General features: G+C 44.9%; 1 protein-coding gene across 3 annotated transcripts in view; it reads right to left on the bottom strand.

Moving 5' to 3' along the window:
* Window positions 1–23,039, bottom strand: part of MIB2 (MIB E3 ubiquitin protein ligase 2) — a 124,065-nt gene that overhangs the window by 15,813 nt on the left and 85,213 nt on the right. For all 3 annotated transcript variants that reach the window (XM_073585467.1, XM_073585469.1, XM_073585468.1), the window contains 6 exons: window positions 20,818–20,951; window positions 20,198–20,346; window positions 19,354–19,510; window positions 17,338–17,492; window positions 986–1,112; window positions 527–745 (listed from right to left, as the gene is read on the bottom strand). In XM_073585467.1, coding sequence (XP_073441568.1) covers window positions 527–745; window positions 986–1,112; window positions 17,338–17,492; window positions 19,354–19,510; window positions 20,198–20,346; window positions 20,818–20,951 — 941 coding nt within the window. The remainder of the gene's footprint in view (window positions 1–526; window positions 746–985; window positions 1,113–17,337; window positions 17,493–19,353; window positions 19,511–20,197; window positions 20,347–20,817; window positions 20,952–23,039) is intronic.

The following is a 23,039-nucleotide window of genomic DNA, read 5'->3' as shown; positions in this document are numbered from 1 at the left end:
GACACTTTTTTAGCCTTATTGGAAAAGGAGGGTAAGTCTTAACGGAAAAAGTAGACACTAGGAGGAAATAAGTGCCAAGTGCCAAGCTGTGACAAAATTTAGGGGCAAAATTAAGCCAAATAATAATAACTGATGTAAAGTTAAATTTCGTGTGTCTTTAGACATTTTTGTCTATCATCCAGATTAAGCTACTGTGATAAATTTGGAAAAGGTTTAACACTGCCTTAAATGGACAAAAATAGTAAATCAGGCCCATTATCTCATGCTTTACAAACCAGTAGTGGCCATCTAGTGGGGTATAAAGTCCTATAAGGTGCCCTTTAAACCATTAATAACATCGATTTTGTCCTTGCAGATTTATAAAATAACTTGCCCCTCTAAATTGGATTAGACGTTTTGTTCATCAATGTAACTATATAAGATCATTGTTGGAATTCTTGCAAGTGTGGAGTCATCTGCAATTTTCCCTTCATTTGCATTTTGTCTTATCAAAGGTCTCTTGCAAGTACCTTTTTTTAATTTTTACCTTGGCCAGAGTAGCTGAGCCATTGCCCTCTGAATTCAGGCAGGAGAGATGCTGCTGGACAACCACTATGTGCATTGATGTGTCGCCGTCCTCATCCTCCGCATTCACGTCAGCCCCTTCTGTTACCAGCAGATGCACCAGGTTGATATGACCGTGGGTCACTGCCAGATGCAGGGGCGTTTGGTTTCTGTTGTTCCTGAGATTGACATCGCAGCGACCCTGATGAGTGAAACAGCAAATGCATAAAACACCCTCCAGCAGGAGATTACAGGCTTCTAACAACAGTTGCAGCGCTGAATTTGGGCCCATGGGTGCAGTTGATGGATACATGAGGCGCTTTCTCGCTGCATATGAACCCTACAGTAGGAATGCACTCGAAAACAACAGAGAAGAAATGTTTCTACTTAAACCATACTACGAACCAAAGGGTCACAAATGGCCATGAACAAGGTGTTTTACCTCTTTAACTAAGATGTCCACAACTTCATGGTGGTTGTTGAGTGTGGCCAGATGCAGTGCAGTGAATCCATCTTCCTTCTTGGAATCCACTAACTGTCGGGCCCGATGCAGAATTTTTCTTACGGCTCTAGAGACGGGACCACAACAATCGATTAGTGCTCATTTTCACGATGCTTATGGTAACTGATAGCCAAGATTCAGCAACAGAATACCAGAGCCACAGAGAAGGCTTAGGTAGACATTTTTTGGTCCAAGGGCCACACTGCTATACTGAACCAATCCCAAGGGCTGCAAAAACAATTTTAAGTGGTACTTACATGAGTACATCACTAGAACCACCATCCGTACATTAATACATCACCAAAAACAATTCTTCAGTATTTGAGGAGGATTTGGGGAGTTCCAACAGGGCCGCCATTAGGGCATTACTGCCCTGACTGGTGTATGGGGCTCCTCTGCTCACCGGGCCCCTGCCGGCAGGTAAACCGGGCCTTTAGCGCGGCGCTGCGGCAGCTAAACTCTATTGACATGCGGGCCGGCGCATAGTTAACATAGTTAACAGCCGCCGGCCAATCGGAGGCTGGCAGCTGACGTCAGCCGCAGCGCGCACATCGCCAGCGTCTGACGTCACTGTCAGTTGCCGGCGAGTGCGCGCTTCAGCAGCGTGGAGGGAGCTTCGGCGCTGGAGTGCGGCCAGGTAAGAAGAAATTGTTTTGTTTTTTTTATTTTTGAGAGCGGCGATTCGGGGGGCCCGGGGCAGACTGTGAGACGGGGCAGGATGCTGGACGCTGGGGCAGAATGCAGACACGGGGGTAGAATGCTGGACACTGGGGCAGAATGCTGGACGATGGGGCAGAATGCTGGGGCAGACTGAGATGGAGGCAGAATGCTGGACGCGGGGGCAGAATGCTGGACACGGGGGCAGAATGCTGGACACGGGGGCAGAATGCTGGACACGGGGGGCAGAATGCTGGGGCAGACTGTGAGACGGGGCAGAATGCTGGACTCTGGGGCAGACTGTGAGACGGGGCAGAATGCTGGACGCTGGGGCAGAATGTTGGACGCTGGGCAGAATGCAGACATGGGGGCAGAATGCTGGACGCTGGGGCAGAATGCTGGATGCTGGGGCAGAATGCAGACACGGGGTAGAATGCTGGACACTAGGGCAGAATGCTGGACGCTGGGGCAGAATGCAGACATGGGGGCAGAATGCTGAACACGGGGGCAGAATGCTGGACACGGGCAGACTGTGAGACGGGGCACAATGTTGGACGCTGGGGCAGAATGCTGGTCGCTGGGGCAGAATGCAGACAGAATGCTGGACGCGGGGGCAGAATGCTGGACGCTGGGGCAGAATGCAGACACGGGGTAGAATGCTGGACACTAGGGCTCAAAATGCTGGACGCTGGGGCAAAATGCAGAACATGGGGGCAGAATGTGTCAGTGAGACACAGGAGGGGCAGAATGTGACAGTGAGACACAGAAGGGGCAGAATGGGAGACACGGCATGATTGGAGACACGGGGCAGAATGGAGATACGGGGCATGACTGGAGACAGATGGGGCAGAGTTGGAAACAGATCGCACAGGATCATGGGGCAGGATGTGGAGATCATATGGGGCAGAATGGATACTCATGAGGGTGGGATGGGAGAACATATGGCTGGAGCCATGAATGAGACACACGGGGGCCAGGATGGGGGTTATTATTACCATAGGGGCTAATTAAGGGATATTATTACTGCAGTGATGTATTTAATTTTTGAGTATACTGTTTTTAAATGGGGGAAGGTCCTGTTACTCTGCAGAGCGACACTATGTCGCCTTTTTTTCTTCATGTGGTGTAATGTAGAAGTTGTGAAAAAATAAGTAATGTGTTCTGCAAGTGGAGCTCTAGATAACTGTGTTATTTCCTGCAGAGATGAGCCCTGGCTGGAAGACGTGATGGCGATCTGTGCTGGATGAAAGATGAAAAGCAAGGATGAAGGACTTAACATAGAGACATCACTGGTGAGTTAGTGTGTTACCTATACGCTGACACTATACACTGTATACTATATACAGAGGTCCTGTGTATAATGTCACCAGTGATCACTGTGTTACCTGTACATTATATACAGAGCGCCTGAGTATAATGTCATTGATCACTATATTACCTGTACACAAACACTGCATACTAAGTACAGATCTCCTGTATATAATATCACATATGGTGATAGTATTATGTTTTTTTTTATTAATGATCAGTATCGTAGTATTCAGTCACCATGTGGTGGTAATATGTGGTCTGGGCATGGTGCGGTGGTATTTGTCCCTTGTATGTGCTATTATTTGGTCACTTTGTGGTGGTAATATGTGGTCTGGTCATTGTGCGGTGGTATTTGTTCCTTGTACAGTATGTGATATTATTCAGTCACTATGTGAGACGGACTCAGCTTCAGCTGAGCCCATTTTTTGAGTAGACCCTCTGGGTCGTGGCACCCACCCACCGAGGATGAGCTGACCTTGAGGTACCACTCCCTATACAGGGAGTGTCAGGGGCAAGACCAAGGGGGTGAGCCACCACGACTGCTGGGACCAGACGGCAGTTCAGGGGGACCCTATGGAAGTGTCTGACGACCAGGGACAAGCAGGAAACAAGACAAGACAAGGTAAGTGCAAGGTATCTTCATTAAGAACTTCAGGATCACATTCAGTGCAAACGTGAAAACAAGCAAAACGTGCAAGGTGCGCGCGTGGGCACGCCAAGGTCCATAGCATAGTACGTGCCAGGTGGCACGCCTAGGTACAGGTAAAGGCACAATGGCATCTGACTCCGGACTGCTGGCAACGATCGACATGATCAGGGCATCAGGCTGCGGACATCAGCTCCGGACATCAGGCCACAGTCATCCAGCTTACGATCTCTGGCAGCGATCGGCAGGTTCCGGGCATCCGGCAGGCAAACCAGGGTTCAGGCAAGGAGGCACGACAGATATCCAGGCATGGTGCGTGTTAGGGAACACGCCAAGGACCAAGACTAGCTGCGTGTGTAGGGGACACGCCAGGGTTCACAAAACGAGACATGGCGTGTGTGTAGAGACACGCCAAAGCACAAGGTACCAGACAGAGTGCGTGTGTAGAGACACGCCCAGGCACAAGACAGAGTGCGTGTATAGAGACACGCTAAGGTACAAGGTAACAAAGCAGAGTCCTGCGCATGCAAAGAGACACGCCAGGGACAGGGTTCGAGGCAGGGTGCGTGCTAGGAGCCACGCCAGGGACAGAGTACGAGAACAGGGTTAGGACCTGTGTGTACAAGAGGGCACGACAGGATACATGGCCAAACCAGCGCGTACTATTATAGAAGCCCGGGGGAGGTATGCCATGGGCAGGCAAAGGCCTGCGCGTGCTTTAGAGAGCACGGAAAGCACAGTGCGGAAACAGCGTGAAGTGCAAGGAAGCACAGAGAGCACGGCTGGGGCACTGGCTAGCTGATCAGGCTGCGGCACTGACAGACGGGCAAGACTCCAGTGAACCCGGCTGAGGCATGGCAGGCGACACAGCTGTCACTGACCGACGAGCACGGCTGAGGCACAAACAGGCGGGCTCGGCTAGGGCGGGCACGGCTGAGGCACAAACAGGAGGCTAGGAAGGCCAGGCGCATGCAAATAGCACACGAAGCAGAAAGGGAAGACACGACAAGAAACCAGGCAGAGCTTAGGCAGAGTACGGAACCAGGAACGGAAGCATAGGCAGAAACACGGAACAAGAACAGAGGAAGAACAGAGCTAGCAGCGGAGCGTAGGCCAGAGCCCAGAGCCGGGCCAAGGCAGAGCCTTGGGGACTAGGCTGGAAACGTGCAAGAGAGCACAATAGGAATGAGTCTAGCAACGGAGAGTAGGCTGAAGCCCAGAGCCGGGCCAAGGAGAGCCTTGGGACTAGACATGGAAAAGAGCACAAAAGGAAAGAGAGGAGGAATGGTGCGTGTGCCAGGGAGCACTACAGAGCACCATAGGAGAGAGCGAGGCAGAGCAAGCAAAGACTGAGACCATAGGGAGGAACAAGGCAGAGTATAGCGAAGGCAAGACATGGCAAAAACAGGCAAGGCAGAGAATAACAGAAGGACTACAAGTCCAAGCAGGACAAGGACGAACATGGCACGACGGACAAACATAAGACAAGGCACGGGACAAGAGATGGAGTACGAGCAGGGAGCGTGTGCAGAGACGCACGACAGAGCAGAGTGCACGGGCACAGAATAGAGGGAGCGACCCAGCAGACAAACAGCCATGCAGGGAAGCAACTCAATACTCAGGCCCTGAGCATAGGAAGGGGCGGTCTGATATAGGGCACAGCACCTCCACTTCCGGGTGAGGACCAGGGAAGAACTTCCAGTTCAGAACCTCCAGGATCACAGGAAGCAGTCACCTGATCAGGATTCCAGACATGCAGGGATGATTGCAGAACCGGACAGTGCAGGATCCTAGGAAAGGTCACATGATCAGGGTTTCAGACATGCAGAAACGATTGCAGAACCGGACAGTGCAGGATCCTAGGAAAGGTCACATGATCAGGGTTTCAGACATGCAGAAACGATTGCAGAACCGGACAGTGCAGGATCCTAGGAAAGGTCACATGATCAGAGTTCCAGACATGCAGAGATGAATGCAGAACCAGCCTCTGCTGGAACATAGGAAGGACACATGATCAGGGGTTCTAGACATGACGAGACGATCCCAGAAGGCAGAACAGAAACGCAGGCATCCCAACAGTCATGAGGTGAGTGTGCACACTGCTCTAGGGAACATGCAGGATAGCAGACATGAGATGCACGTGCACACCGCTCCAGGGGTCATGAGGCAAAACAGACATGGCGGACATGACATGGCGAGCATGACACTATGGTAGTAATATGTGGTCTGGTCATGGTGTGGCGGTATTTGTTCCTTGTATGTGGTATTATAGGTCACTATGTGGTGGTAATATGTGGTCTGGATATGGGGTAGCGGTATTTGTTCCTTGTATGTGATATTATTGGTCATTTTAAAAATTGAAAAATATATAAAAATATACCTAAATTGTATTGCATATTTTAACAAATATTTAATAGGTTACAGTAGAGTAGGGCCCGGCCAAAAGTGTCTACCCTGTTATGGTGGCGGCTTAAAAAAATCTTTTGTGGCAAAAGCAAAAGCTGTCGGCTATATGTGTGATCTGGTGATGGGAACTGTTAATGTGTGATTGGTGAGAAGTGGAGCTTTTCCAAGAGAGAGCGGTGGGACTGTGGACAGTTCGATTAGTAGAGGCGGGGCTGGGTGGAGCCTGGGCGGAGTCTCAAGGGGGGCCCCGAAAATGTTGCCAGTATGGGGCCCTGAAATTCCTAGTGGCAGCCCTGAGTTCCAACTCCAAAAAAAAAAAATCTGTATGAATACATACTAACCTAAGTTGAGTTTTTACAACAGAAACTCACCAAATCCTCTTCATAATTTCAAATCTCTAAATTTTGAGGATTTTTAAATGTTACCATAGCCATGAAGAACAATATGAATAGTTATGCGAGTACAAGATTAGAAACACTGTCAGGACATGTATGTGGAGCCAGAACCACCATCAGTAGATGTATGCAGTGTCAAAACCACCATCAGTACATGAATGCAGCATCAGAACCACCATCAATCAGTACATGAATGTAGAGCCAGAACCAAAGCCAGTAAATGTATACAGGAGCAAGGTTAGTACATCGATCAATTGTAATGTCAGGTCAGCCCCATACATAATTGTATTGCTTCAACCTACAATTCCCAGTAAACCTTATGTACAGTGCTGTGCAAATTAATTGGGACAAAGCATTTTTTTAAAGTAAAATCGTAAGTTGGTTACCAGTCAGTGATTCAAACCAGTTTTAACTGCTTTGAACAGGCACTCACACCTGTTCAAAGCAGTTAAAACTGGTTTGAATCACTGATTGGTAACCAACTTACGATTTTACTTAAAAAAAATGTTTTGTCCCAATTAATTTGCACAGCACTGTATGCTGCGTATTATAGTAGCCGTATTGTGGATGAGATTTCAATATATGAAAATTTGCAGTAGATTTTGCCATAGTGGACTTCCACGTGGAAATTAAGCAGTTACGTCGTGTGGGAGCATACCTATTGGGTTTGTTCTTGTGGTCAAGATATCCAACATGTCAAGCAAGACAATTTACATCTGATACTTAAACTTGTGAAGTGTATTTGCTGCATTGAAATTCAGTAAATAACGAGCATGCTGCGGATCATAAAATCCATGTTGCAGTCAATAAAAATGCTGAATAACAATAGTGAAAAACTTCAGCAAGGGAACAAGTCAGATGGACTTTCTGTAATATTTGCATAAAAATTAGCAATTAAAATGGAACTGGATCAGTCGAGCGTCTGTTACTCATTGTGGAAAAGCATTAAAACTGGAAAATAAGATCAGCTAAAGGCGCGTGTTCAATACAAAACTATTTTGAGGTCTATACCACATTTCCTGTATTGAATGGCGGCAGCTGCGGCCGTGGATTGTGAGCAGGATTGCATAATGTGTTGACGAAAAAAAAGCAAGATTTCACAACTAAGCCATTCGTCACTGAACCAGGGACTAGGAGTCTAAGCTGCCTCCGTCATATTACTAATGCTGCCCATAAGTCATTATGGCCTTTGTTGACTCCTTCGGCTCTATAACACCATGCAGTATTTTGGACAGCACTTTCAAGGTGACAGGTCACCTTTTAAGGATTAGGTTTACTTTTCCAAGCAAAAATGTTATCTAGAAGATCTAATGAAAAAGAAAAAAGATCCAATTTTCATATTTAAATGAGTTACCTGGAAATGTAATAGTTTTGGCCAATTCTTAAGACATGTCGTCAGTATCACCAGTAGGTATGTGACTCCTAATGTTATATTCTCCTCCATTGTTTTCTACCCATTGAGTCAACAATAAGTCGCTGTTTCCGTATAAACCCCCTTTGCTTCATAATCTTCCTAACATAAAAGGAGCAGAACGGTCATTAAAATGTGACCTGTTACCTTCATCTGTAGGATGTGAATGGCTTGCTTGTACTTTCCAGGGCATTTTCGTGCACACCACATTCTCTACTTGTAATAGGCTGGGTATTTTATTGGCCTGGCAGTGGCTGCTTTTATGCCCCATGCAAACACAAACGTGTAAATCCCACTCACGATCTGGCCATCATCCTGCATGGAAACATTGAACTTGGACTGGCCCTTGTAATACGGACTTCTCAATTCTGGCTATTCATGTTTACAGAGGGATTCATTCCAAATTCTAGTATTTTTCTTTCATTTTATTAGCTGAGAGCGCGGGTTATTTATAATCTGGGTGACGTTTTTAGAAAAATAACTGTAAAGAGTCAAGTTATTGGTCACTTGAGTTTCAAAAAGAATAAGAGACTTGGACAATTGGAAGTGAACAAATATGTAGTTATGGGGACTGCTGTTGCCCCCAGATCCTGTTGTCTAAGGGGGGCCTGAAGGCCCATCTGCCATGTAAGAAGACATTATTATAAATTTTACATGTGGGCAAGTGGCCCAGGTACAGATTTTGCATTGGGGCCATAAGAGCTAAACACAGAGGGCACTTACAGCAGCATCAGAATATTTACAAGCCTTACATCGCCAAGCACAATGCAGATCGTCGGATGGAGTGGTGTAAAGCAGTTACCACTAAACTTTGGAGGAAATGTGTTCTGTGTAGTGACGGATCACTCTTTTCTATCTGGCGTCTGATGGACGAGTCTGGGTTTGATGATTACCGGGAGAACGTTATCTGACTGAAAGCAACTGTAAGGTTTGGTGGAGTTGGGATAATGCTATGGGGTTATTATCAGGAGGAGTCGGCCTTTGACTCTTCGTTACAGTGAAGGGAGATCTTAATGCTTCACCACAAGACATTTTGGCCAATTTTCCAGATTTTGTGGGAACAATTTGGGGAAGGCCCATGACAGTACCCAGTCCACAAGATCCATAAAGACATGGATGGGGGAGTTTTGTGGGAAGACCATGACCAACCTACCGCACAGAACCTGGCCCTCAACCTTTAGGATGACCCAGAATCGAGACTGTGAGCCCGGCCTCTCCCCAACCTCAACCCAACCTCAGTAACATAGTAACACAGTTTTGAAGGCTGAAGGAAGACCTTATATCCATCTAGTTCAGCCTATTTTTAGTGCAGCTGTTCTGCATTGTTGATCCTGGGGAAGGCAAAAAACCCACAGAGTAGATGCCAATTTTCTCCATAGGGAAAAAAATTCCTTCCCCTTAGCTGGGTCAAACATCTACCTATAATATTATGTTATTCGCAACCTTCTATACTGTTACTCACAAGAGCATCCATTCCTTTCTTAAATTCATTCAGTGAGTTGGCCATCACCACTTCCTCAGGAAGAGAATTCCAGAGCCTCACTGCTCTTATCGTGAAGAACCCTCTTCTATGCTGGTGCAGAAATTGTCTTTCCTCCAAACGAAGAGAATGCCCCCTTGTTCTTGTCACAGTCCTTGGTACAAACAGTTCATTGGAAAGATCTCTGTATTGCCCTCTGATATACTTGTACATATATATTAAGTCTCCCCTAAGTCTTCTCTTTTCTAGAGTAAATAGACCTAATTTTGATAACCTTTCTGGGTATTGTAGTGAACCAACTCCATTTATCATTTTAGTAGCCCGCCTTTGAACCCTTTCAAGTTCAGTAATGTCTTTCTTGAGCACCGGCGTCCAAAATTGCACACAATACTCCAAGTGTGGTCTGACGAGTGATATGTACAGAGGGAGAATTATGTTTTCATCTCGTGTCCTCAGACCACTTCTAATGCATCCCATGACCCTATTTGCTTTGGTGGCAGCTGCCTGACACTGGGCACTCCAATTTAGCTACTTATTGACTAAGATGCCTAAGTCTTTTTCCATGTCTGTGTTTGACCTTACAAATGTTCTTCTGGAGGAAGGGGCATAAATTCCCACAGATGTACTTACTACACTACCACCAATGCTTGCAGCAATATTAACACACCCGACTTTCTTCTATCCTTTCAGCTTCGTGGTAAGTACCAGGCTGCCAGACATAGCCATGTGGCTTAAAAATAACATGTGGTATTAAAAGGAAAGATGATATTATTGTTTTGGAAAAGATGTAATGCTGGAGATAAATCAAAGAACCGTCATGATCCTGGATCTCTGAAAAGTCATCTCTAGTATTACTCCATTTTATAAATCCCTCTGCGCCCATGTACATGGAAGAAAACTTGCAAGTTATGAGTTTATGCATTTGGCCCTTCTTATTGCTTGTGAACTCTCAGAAGACATGTAGGAGGGAGAAATCTTATAACGGAACATTTAATGTCACTTTCCTTGTGGCTGCGCTGCTATAATTTGTGTCAAGTTTATCAACATGTAATGATACATTTCTATCTACAAATGGGACTCCACTTTTTAGGCCAGCCCCTTACAGGAGTGAGTTTTTGTGACTTTTTTTTGCAACTTTTTTTTTTTTTTTAAATCTGATAAACACGTCCACTTTAATAAAGTATTGACAGCAGTGTAAATCAAATAAAGGTGTAAAATCATGTAAAAAAAAATCATGTAATCAAGTTTGTGCATTTTTGACAGCAGAAAACTGGCACAAAAGTCTTAAAAAGTGAAACCCACCTAAATTTTTCTTTTGACATATCAAAAATTATCACCTGCGAGCAGAGGCTAAGTTCAAAAATGAAGACGCTGGGGGTCTCTATAAGTTGCCCGATACCCTGTGATGTCCTGAGGTTCCAGTTGGGCCTATTGTGAACATCTTTTTACAAGGGTCGGTAATTGGCCTTACGAGTGGCCATGGGAACACTTATTTCTGATCACTGACCTCTGTAAACTTTGGCGGTGTTGAGATAACACTGATTATATCTCTTATCGGCAGCATGTCTATGAAGGGATGTGCTGCAGGCAAAATGCAAAATGTACGGGGGCCAAATGAGCGAATAACTATTGTTCACTTCATGCAGTTTGCATTGGTCCATGTAAAGAGGAGTTTTATAAAGGACTTGCACTCGGTATGGGCAGAAATCTGAGGGTGTAAATGCAGCCTTAAAGATTGCGGCCTACGTAGTGACAACCCCCAATTTCTTAAAGGCTTTGCCCGCTTTGAATAACCCCTTTTTCTCCGAACGGTCTTCTAACATTAAGATAATCACAGGACGGGGGCGTGGCCTAGCGCGGATGTGAGTGGACGCTAGGCAGAGGTGCTCCGCCGTCAGCTTTATGAAATATCCTTAATCAGGCCGTTCTAACACTGACCTGGGCACATCTATTGGCACAGTGAGTGCCCAAGAGTCGGGAGGAGATGCCGGGAGTACAGAGGAGCACAGAGATGGGGAGAAGGAGGCAGAAAGATATCGGGGAGGATGGCAGCGTGACTGCACAAGATGGCGCCGGGAAAGTGGAGGAGGCGCGGAGACAATCTGAGAGCTTTGGTAAAAGGTCACAGATCCTTCAGAAGCTGCAGCGCTTTGCAAGAGAGGAGGAGGGGGACACCGAAGAAGGCATAGTGCTGGAGGGAGAGGGGGTGAGCGATGAAGCCGCAGGAGATGCTGATAGCAGGAGAAGAGGGGGAGGGGAGGTCGCTGCCCCTGGGTGTGTGTCTGAGGAGGAGGACAGTGGAGCTGATGATGAGACCCCTGAGAGAGAGCCAACCTTGAAAGATGTCTTTATGGTGGTGTCGTTCTGCAAGAGGACACTAACTAGGTTGAATAGCCGGGTTGATAAGATTAATGAAGAAATCACTGGCATTAAGGAGGCATTGAACAAAGCAGATACCAGGATGGGTGCTGTGGAAGAGAGAGTGAGCACCACTGAGGACTCTGTAAACAAAATGCAGAAAACTCAGACCCAGCATGCCCAAAAGATATCAGAAGTGCACTTAAAGCAGGACGATTTGGAAAATAGATCAAGGAGGAACAATCTCAGATTTGTGGGCTTTCCGGAAAAAGCAGAGGGCAACGACCCCACCGACTTTATTGAGCAATGGATCCTATCCAAGATCGACAGAGACACGCTTTCCAGGGTGTTCGCGGTGGAGAGAGCACACCGTGTCCCCCCTACGACCCCTCCCGCCGGGTAGTGCCCCCCGTACTATGCTGGCCAGGATACTGAATTGCAGAGATAGAGAGACTATCCTCCGGGAAGCCAGGAAGCTGCAGGACCTCACGTTTAATGGAAGCCGTATTGAAATATATCCGGACTATTCAGCAGAGGTCCAGAAAATGCGGATGAAATTTGGCGAGGTCAAGAGAGGAATGAGAGCGCTGGGAGTGAAGTATTCTATGATGTATCCTGCTAAACTGAGAGTAGCAGCGTTGGGGTCTGTTCAGTTCTTCCCGACCCCAGAAGAAGCCGTCAAATGGATGGAGAACAATCGTTCCAAGCTGGGAGCAGAGAGAGACGGAGAAGGATGAAGTAGTGACTCTCGGACATATATCCTTTTTTCTTTTTGATGTTGTGCCCCGAGACACCTGGTTTTTCAGAAATATTTTTAGGGGTGTTGATCCCCGGGTGTTTTTTGATGATTATTGCACTATCCTTGTTAGAAAATGTTATGCGGCCTGATGAGTATTTTTGTTTTTGATGGAGGGAGTGATGGACGCCAAACGAAGGAGACTCAGTGGCTTTACATGGGTTTGAAGTAATTGGGTGCTGGCTGTACCCTCTCTCGTTGGAAAGAGAGAATCAGCTAGATTGGGATGGAGGGGGGGGAGTGGAGGGGGACAGGGGGGGTCTTGTTATGGGGGAGTTCACATACTGCAATGTAATATAGTGACCACAGGAGACCGGTTATATTTTATATTTTTAGGACATAATGAGTGGTGATGCAAAAATTCTAAGTTGGAACGTACGGGGAGTATCAGATCCAAATAAAAGAGCGGCAGTTATGGCAGAAATTAGAAAGCATAACCCAGCTATCGCATGTCTATTAGAAACTCACTTGATTAAAGGAAAGGAAAATTGGTTGGAGAAAAAATGGGTCTCTCGGGCCTATCACTCTATGTATTCGGCTTACGCAAGGGGAGTATCTGTACTGATACACTCTCATGCTCATTATGAAGAAATTGATTCTTACATAGATAAGGACGGACAGTTTGTTTCTCTGCGTTGTCGAATTTCTGGAATATGCATAATTGTGGTGGCCCTCTATATCCCACCCCCATATTCGAAAAAGAAACTGCAGGAGATTTTTGAGTGGATTGGGGGGAGAGGGGATTGTCCAGTGCTAATATTAGGAGACGTTAATAATGTTATGAATGAGTATTGGGATCGGGCGGGCAATGGGGGAAATTGCCCTAGGAAAGACAAGATGACTCCATTTGGGACATATGTTAGCGAAATGGATATGATAGACTTATGGAGAGTACATAATGAGGGGAAGAAATGCTTTTCATGTTATTCGTCTTCGTATCACACTTTATCACGCATAGATTTAGCACTAGGTAATAGGGGCATGGACAGAATGGTTGGGACGGTGGAATACTTACAAAGACTTATCTCCGATCACAGGGCAGTTGAGGTTAGTCTGAGATTGGGAATGGGGAAAGGGAGGAGAGCAGGGGGGACAATTCATCCGGAATGGCTCAAATGTTTAAACATGGGAACTATTAAAAACGATATTGTTGAGTTCTTTCAGTTAAACGAAGGCACTGCGGATCCATTCATAGTATGGGACGCCATGAAAGCTTACTTGCGGGGACTATTCATACGAGATATCTCGAGGCAGAAGACACGAACGAGGCAGGTAAACCAAGAGGCAGCAGATAGGCTCAGCAGGGCAGAGGAAGAAATGATAATTAGACCCAATGCCGACACCCAAAATGCATTAAAAGAAGCACAAGAAGAAGTAAATAAGTTATATCTACAAGGGATAGATAAGAAAAGGGCATTCCGAAAAGCACTGTTTTATGAAGAGGGGGAAAAGGTGGGACACTTATTATCAGTGATTACTGCAGCGCAGAAAAAACCCTCACAAATATATAAAATTGTCACTAAAGATGGGGCAGTTCACAAGGACACCGCCGGGATATTGGAATGTTTTAAGGAATACTATGTAGAATTGTATACTTCGGAATTGAGGGCCTCGGATCTGGAGATGGATAGATACTTACAAGAGATAGAGTTACCTAAGTTAGATGATATTGATAAACAAAACTTGGAAGAATTATTTACTGTGGAAGAGGTAGAGAAGGCTATCCTATCATTAACAAATGACAGGTCACCTGGATCTGACGGGATCCCGGGAGAAGTGTACAAAGAATTAATAGAAATTGTAGCGCCTAAACTTAAGCATGTACTTGAGGTGGCAGCAGAGAAGGGGGTATTGCCAAGATCTATGAGAGAGGCTGTAATCGTGGTGATTCCTAAGGAAGGGAAAGATGCCTCATCCGTAGAATCCTATAGACCAATCTCGTTATTGACATCAGATGTTAAAATACTAGCCAAAATGTTGGCGATAAGAATGTCTAGAGTTGTTCCAAAATTGATACATCCAGACCAATCAGGGTTCTTACAAAATAGATCTACCGCCATTAACCTGCGAAGACTGTTTTTAAATATTCAAATCCCAGCAGATAATAGGGGGGAAAGGGTGGTGGCCTCACTGGACGCACGGAAAGCATTTGACAGGGTAGAGTGGAATTATTTATGGGCAGTATTGAAATGTATGGGATTTGGACACAGATTTATCTCCTGGGTTAAGTTACTGTATGTAGACCCGAAAGGATATATTAGGATTAATGGGGAGACCTCGGAGGCATTTGGGTTGTTCAGAGGAACTCGTCAGGAATGTCCATTGTCACCGTTATTGTTTGCTGTGGCGATGGAACCGTTAGCGATTAAAATTCGTAACTCCAAAGAAATACAAGGCTTTAGATATGGGGAATTGGAGGAAAAGATCGCCCTATACGCGGATGATATACTCCTGTTCTTAAAAGACGGCGGAGAAGCACTGACTGAGGTCATGGGCCTTATAGGGAAATTTGGATTCTTTTCCGGATTGAGAATTAATTGGGACAAGTCATGTATCATGGGGATTGATAGAGAGTTGGGATGTCGAGATGTGGGGGAGGCAGTTGGACACTTGAAAGTAGTTAAGGAGTTTAAATACCTCGGAATATGGGTATCTATGCCTGTATCTAGATTTCTCGAACTAAACTTGGACCCATTACTAGTTAAATTCAAAGTTAAGATGACAGCATGGTGTAAACTAGTACTATCAATAGTGGGGAGGACGAATCTAATTAAAATGATAATGATGCCTCAGTTGATGTATGTCCTCCATAATGCCCCGGTTTGGATCCCAAAGAAAAAATTTTACAAAATTAATACCATTTTTAGAGAATTGATCTGGGGGAAAAAACAAGCAAAAATTAAATTGGAAATACTGCAAAGGGGGAAGGAAGAGGGTGGGTTGGCGGCGCCAAATCCATGGATATACTTTGTAGCAACGCAGGGGCAGCACTTTAGGGGCTGGCGAGAGGAGGGGAACTTGAGCGTTATGGGGGAAATTTTGGCCCAAATGACCAACAAGAGAACATTGGTACAGGGTCTGGAAGCAGGAAGCTTTGGGAGATTTGGGAAGGACATACCCACATTTGGACTAATGCACAAAATATGGCAGCATATCAAATTTCTTAGAAGAGTTGAGGAACTGACGATATACACACCTATCTGGGATAATGTGAACCTATCGGAACTATATAAACTGAAGGACTATATCGATTGGGAGAGGAGAGGTTTGCAATATGTGTGGCAACTATTGGAGGGGTCCGAGATCAAGCCTTTTTCTGTCCTAAAAGAAGAGTTTGGACTCTCACGTAGTGGAGAATTTCGATATTTCGGTCTCAGGCATGCATTTCAAGCGCAGAAACAGACAACGAATATGACGGTACAGAGGGATGTGGTGCTGGACTATGTGTGTGCGTCCGGGGGTACGAGAGGCGTTATCTCTACCATCTATAGAGATTTATTATACTCTTACTTGGCTGGGTTTCTTCTATCAGTAAAATCTAAATGGGAGAGAGAAGTGGGAGAAATAGTAGATGAAACATGGGAGACTATTTTAGAGTACATACCTAAACTCTCTTTGCTCTTTGAGTGAGCCAAGTAGGATATCGCAACTATATATCGTACATAGAACATATAAGACCCCAGAACTTATGAGGAAAATGGGCTTGAGGGACAACGCGGAGTGTCCAAGATGTGGGTATGAACCTGCGGGAATGCTTCATATGCTCTGGTCTTGTCCAAGACTCTCGTCATATTGGGAGGAGGTTATAGGGCTTGTTGAGAAGATATACAGATGTGAAATAGGAAGGGACCCAATAACGTGTGTGTTGGGGTACGTGGAGGAGGTGTCGGTGGGGAGTGCCTATAAGTCCATCATAGCAAAACTCTTATATATTGCCCGTAAGCTTATCGCACAAAAATGGATCGATGCTGAACCCCCAACGATTGGGGAGTTTGTCACTCGTGTGAATAACGTAATCCGATTGGAAGAGAGAATTTATAGAAGACGACATACAGAGGCACACTTTGAAAAAATCTGGGCCATGTGGTTACAGTGGAGACAATCACATTGAGAAAGTCTGTATTTCAGTTGGGAAGGGGGGGGAGGGAGGAGGGAGGAGGTTGGGTTTGTTTTTCTTCTCTTTTATGAAGGGGAGGAAATTGAATGTCGTGTATTTTTTCTGTATGCAATGGAGATGATTTGAAAGCTTTGCCTAAATGTAATTATAACGACATTTGAATATAATAAAAAATCTTTGGTTTAAAAAAAAAAGATAATCACAGGACGACCTGTTGCAATGACGATCAATTGTGATCTACAGGTCAACTTGTCAGTAAAAGTTCAATTTCCCAGCAGCGCCTCCACAGGAGATATGATGCAATACACAAATCAGTCTAAAATCAAAGGTCTCTCCTTATAAAACACAGACATGCATCTAAAAATAGAAGGAAACACTCTGTGTATCCCTTAGCTAATTGATGGAGGCCCCAAATAAGAGACCCCAGAGTGTAAAAATGGATTTTCTAGAACAGACAATGTCTTTTTAAGAGCATCGAGGATGACAATCAAACACTCTGATCTATAGCTTATTGTGATGCACACTGTATCCCATCATATTAGTGGGAGGAATGATCTACATTGTTAAACATAACGTGCTAAGATCTTCTGAGCAAACGCTTTGGATAATCTGTCTTGTCGACGCAAGACCCAAATGGTTTCCTTAGATCAGCTTGATGAGCTCTAATGTCATAAGATGAAGAGGATCAGAAGCGAAAAAAGAAAAGAAAACTTACAAGACATTTCCTTTCAGAGCGGAGTGATGTAGAAGATTAAAGCCTTGCTGATTCTGGATGGTGAAATCAATGTTCGGTACTTCGGTAAGGATCTCGATGATGTTTCTATAATCCGCAGTGATGGCATAGTGAAGGGGGGTATCCCCATGTAAATCCTAGAGACAGACAGTAAATTACACACTATAGCTCAACATAGTGTCATTAATGCATCATATACAGGATGTCTGCTGCAGTATGTGGGCTGAGAGGGTCAGTTTAAAGCGGACACATTAAACAATGTGCTGCTAAATAACAATTAATGATAGTCAATATCGTGGAAAATAATAATAGTGAATGTGGTTGACACTAATGCGAGTGACATCGAAATCTTAATGCCCCATGGTCAAAAACACCATGTAGCCTTGGCCTCACCATGTAGCTTTAGCTTTGTCAAGTAGCCTTGGCGCCGCCATGTAGCCTTGGTCTCGCCGTGGAGCCTTGGCCTCGCCGTGCAGCCTTAGGGTATGTGCATATGTTGCGGATTGCTGTGCGGAATTTTCCGCACGGAATCTGCATCTTTTGGCAGATTCCACAGGTCAAAATTTGCGCGTTTTTTATGAGGATTTCCTGCGGATTTTGTGCAGATTTTGCCTGCGTTTTTACACCGGCAGATTCCTTTAATGGAATGGGTGTAAAAACACTGCGGAATCCGCACAAAGAATTGACATGCTGTGGAAAATAAACCGCTGCATTTCCATGCGGATTTTTCCGCAGCATGTGCACAGCGGTTTTTTTCTCCATAGAATAACATTGTACTGTAAATCACTAGCCAGTTTGCAGGGGATCCACAGAGGCAAATCCATTGTGGATCCGCAGCAAATCCACAACGTGTGCACATACCCTTAGCTTTGTCATGTAGCCTTGGCCTCGCCGTGTAGCCTTGGCATCTACACGGAGCCTTGGTATCGCCAAATAGTCCTGGCATCGCCATGTAGCCTTGACCTCGTCATGTAGTATTGGCAGTATAAATTTCGGTGAAGGCCATGTCTGCTGCCTGTTTATTGTTATTGTCAAACTACTTTAAAAATTTGAATATTGCACTTTCCTAAAGAAGCAAGAGGTGGAGAGACGCTACTTAGTAATATGTTAAATGGGTTTTCAAACAATCGACATTTATCAACCAACCACAGATTAGGTGTTACATGTCTGGTTGTGGGATACCACCAATTATTAGAACAGGTGTCCTGAGTCACCGACTCATTTTCACTGCCTGGTTGTGAAGTAAGTGCTTGATACAACATGCAAAGTCTATGGGTTTGTTGGATATATGCGAGGGTTAAGTGATAAATGTTACTAGTGAGAGCCACATTAAACATTATAGTACCAACATTATAGTTCACCTCCAACAGGGCTGCTGACTCCTATGATAGTCAAGAGGACAAAGACCGGTGAAAGGTTTTATATCTACATCTAAGTTCCACCACCTTTAAAGGGGGTTGGTAATTTTATACTAAAGCAGGCCATACACATTAGATGGCAGTCGGCTGAATGAAGCCATCTTTCCCATACACAGGAGTGCTCCTGCGTTCTTTATGAGAAACCAGTCGCCAGACAAAGCTCATCTCCAGAGGAATACAGTGATAGGCAGTCTGAAATCAGACATGATCAATATTTCCTGCCCATGCATTGTGGTGCAAGCATGTCCCAGGAAAGATGGATGCGTAGGGCAACACAGTGGCTCAGTGGTTAGCAATGCGGCCTTGCAGCGCTGGGTTAAAATCCAACCAAGGAGAACATTGGCAAGGAGTTTGTATGTTCTCCCCGTGTTTGTGTGGGTTTCCTCTAGGTTTTCTGCTTTCCTCCCACATTTCAAAGACATACTGATAGGGAATGTAGAATGTGAGCCCCAATGGGGACAGTGATGATGTCTGAGAAACGCTGTAGAATATGAGCAAATAAAATAAATAAGATGTGCAAAATCAGGCTAAGTCATCCAAAAACCTGAAACATAAATACTGTACACATCTACCCCCTCACCTGCATATTAATGGCAGAATTAGGAACACAAAGGACTTGCACCACTTCTGTGAAGCCTTTATTGACAGCAATGTACAGAGCAGAGCACTTGGCATTGTTGAGGAGTTCAGCATTGGCTCCCTTGGCCAATAAGACTCTGGTGACAGCAGTCTGGTTACTGGGAAGAAATGGTAAATGTTAGAATGACAAAAGGAGATCGTTTTATCCTGTTAAGAATTTAAAGTGCTTGTCTGTTACTTTGATACTGATGACCATTCCTAAGGATAGGTCATCAATATCAGATGAGTGACCCGTCACCCCCATCGATCAGCTGTTTTTACCTCTGTCCGGATCTAAAAAGTTAAAAAAGCTGGAACCGTACAGATCCAGTCACTGTTTTGTCTGTTTTGTGGGTGCTGCAGTTCACCTCTTATTCACTTGCTGATCGGTGTGGGTGCCAGGTGTTGGACCACCACCAACCAATAACCATTATTGATGACCTACTAAGGGTAGGTCATCGATATTAAAGTAGCGGGCAACCCTTTTATTATTAATGTTCTGATATTGAAAAAAGGGTCAGGTAGTTGGGACATGTATTTAGTGTTTTACACTTCAATTGAGCCAGTGGCAGTATGTGAGGCCCCCATAATAAAGTGGGATGCCCACCTTAACTAAACAGAGTTTGCATGATTCTTTCCCATGGATTCAACTTCATCGGTCAGTTCAATATATTGGTTGGCTATCCAATTTGTAGACCTTCTTCTAAATCACAGTTTATTTTCCTTACATGCCACTGGATATTATAAAAAGATGGAGAAGATCAATAAATGCATTCATCTCTCTTCACTTTCTGGACACATCTTACCCATAAGCAGCATAATGTAAAGCAGAATCCCCCTCGTCATCCTTAAGGTCAATGTTTGCGTTGGCTTGAAGCAAGACCTTCACCACCTCCAAGTGTCCCAAGTGGGACGCCACCTGTAGGGCTGTCCGGCCTTCATTCCTTATATCCACCTATGATGGAATAAAAGAGGCAATCATGAACCTTATGAGTATTTTTCAGAGAAGAGAGGTGAGATTCGGGTCTCTTTTATCCTTTGCCAGGTGTTGTCTTTTCTTGGAAGTATGAAACCAGCGTCCGACTTCTGCTGAATGTCAGCTGGAGGAGACTCTCGCCAAGGGTGACACAGTCATTTCTTTTTTCACTTTGATGTGGGTTAAAAGTGTAATATACTTGAAACTTCATTTTAATCATCCAGAATGACAGTGATTTTAAGCAGGGCGAGTTCTGGCTTGCCTCATTTTAAGGGGTGGAATCCTATTTGGAGGGCGGCCAAATTCATCATGCCAAGCCCGCGGTCAATCATGTAAAAAGGGCTATTCTACGAGGAGGAACCCACTGGGTATACAGACTTAATCCAATGATTGCAGGGATAATGCTGACAATTATAGGATACCATAATAAGCCTATATCATGATGGGTACCTTGTCTGGATGTTTCAGGAGCGTTTCCCTCACTCGGCCTGTGTTTCCCTGAGCCGCTTCAATAACCAAAGAGTTTGGGCTTTCACAGTCAGTCTTCTGAGCAAGTATCTTCTCCAAAATGGAAACCAACGTTCCTGCCAAAAAAGGAAGGTATATCAGTACTGCTAGAATAAGTCATTAATACTCACCCATTACATCCCTGCCATTCCAGCGCCACATCACCAAAAATTAACTGCAGCCATCACCCAGCGGCGTAGCTTGTAGCTCATGGGCACCAATTCAAAATTTCCAACAGAGCCCCCAACTACTTTTGGTCTTTTAATAACATTCTTCTTCTTCTCATATGGGCCAAGAGGACCTTTAGGGACCCTGAGGATCCAAGATTCAAGTGCGACAGCGGCCGCTGAATCCACTATACTCAAGCATCTGCATCTACCCCACTTGACCACTGCAGCCAATCACTGACCAGTGATTTGTTGCAGCAGCCACGTAAGGTGATATCGGCAGTAATGGCTGCAATTAATGATCTATAGAAGACCTGCAAAGAGATTTGAGGAAGCGGCATGGAACGATGGAGATGCTAGGAGTTGGACCCCCACAAATCTGATAGGTCTTTGAGTTTTCTGAGAAGACCGGAGTATTTTTTTGCTTGTCTGCATGCGGTGACTCTTGTGGGGTTCAGGCAGGGTTACTCGCAGTCAGGTAAGTGCTCAGAGGATTAATTTGCTGTATATACTCGTGTATAAGCCGACCCGAGTATAAGCCAACCCCCCTAATTTTGCCACAAAAAACTGGAAAAACTTATTGACTCGCGTATAAGCCTAGGGAGTAAAATGCAGCAGCTACTCGTAAATTTCAATAATAAAAATAGATACCAATAAAAGTAAAATTAATTTAGACATCAGTAGGTTAAATGTTTTTGAATATCCATATTGAATCAGGAGCCCAATATAATGCTTCATACAGTTCATGATGGTGGCCCCATAAGATGCTCCATACAAAATACACCCCATATAATGCTGCATAAAGCTTAATAATTGCCCCATAAGATGCTCCATAGAATAATATGCCCCATATGCTGTTCCATAAAAGTTATGGCCCCATAAGATGCTCCATACAAAATACACCCCATATAATGCTGCACAAAGGTTAACAATGGCCCCATAAGATGCTCCATAGAATAATATGCCCCATATGCTGTTCCATAAAGGTTATGGCCCCATAAGATGCTCCATAGAATATGCCCCCATAAGATGCTCCATAGAATATGCCTCATAAGATGCTCCATAGACTATGCCCCCAAAAGATGCTCCATAGAATATGCCCCCATAAAATGCTCCGTAGAAGAGGCCCCATATGCTGCCCCATAAGATGCTCCATAGAATATGCCCCCATAAGATGCTCCATAGAATATGCCCCCATAAGATGCTCCATAGAATAGGCCTCCATAAAATGCTCCATAGAATATGCCCCCATAAGATGCTCCATAGAATATGCCCCCATAAGATGCTCCATAGAATATGCCCCCATAAGATGCTCCATAGAATAGGCCCCATATGATGCTCCATAGAATATGCCCCCATAAGATGCTCCATAGAACATGCCCCCATAAGATGCCCCATATAATATGCCCCCATAAGATGCTCCATAGAATATGCCCCCATAAAATGCTCCATAGAAGAGGCCCCATATGCTGCCTCATAAGATGCTCCATAGAATATGCCCCCATAAGATGCTCCATAGAATATGCCCCCATAAGATGCCTCATAGAATATGCCTCATAAGATGCTCCATAGAATATGCCCCCATAAGATGCTCCATAGAATATGTCCCCATAAAATGCTCCATAGAAGAGGCCCCATATGCTGCCCCATAAGATGCTCCATAGAATATACCCCCATAAGATGCTCCATAGAATATGCCCCCATAAGATGCTCCATAGAATAGGCCCCCATAAAATGCTCCATAGAAGAGGCCCCATATGCTGCCCCATAAGATGCTCTATAGAATATGCCCCCATAAGATGCTCCATAGAATATGCCCCCATAAGATGCTCCATAGAATATGTCCCCATAAGATGCTTCATAGAATATGCCCCCACAAGATGCTGCATAGAATATGCCCCCATAAGATGCTCCATAGAATAGGCCCCATATGCTGCTCCATAGAATATGCCCCCATAAGATGCTCCATAGAATATGCCCCCATAAGATGCCCCATAG

The sequence above is a fragment of the Dendrobates tinctorius genome, unplaced genomic scaffold (assembly GCF_039654945.1).
Source record: "Dendrobates tinctorius isolate UK_male_01 unplaced genomic scaffold, ASM3965494v1 ptg000086l, whole genome shotgun sequence".
Taxonomy (NCBI): Eukaryota; Metazoa; Chordata; class Amphibia; order Anura; family Dendrobatidae; genus Dendrobates; species Dendrobates tinctorius.
This window is presented reverse-complemented; position numbering and strand designations above follow the sequence as displayed.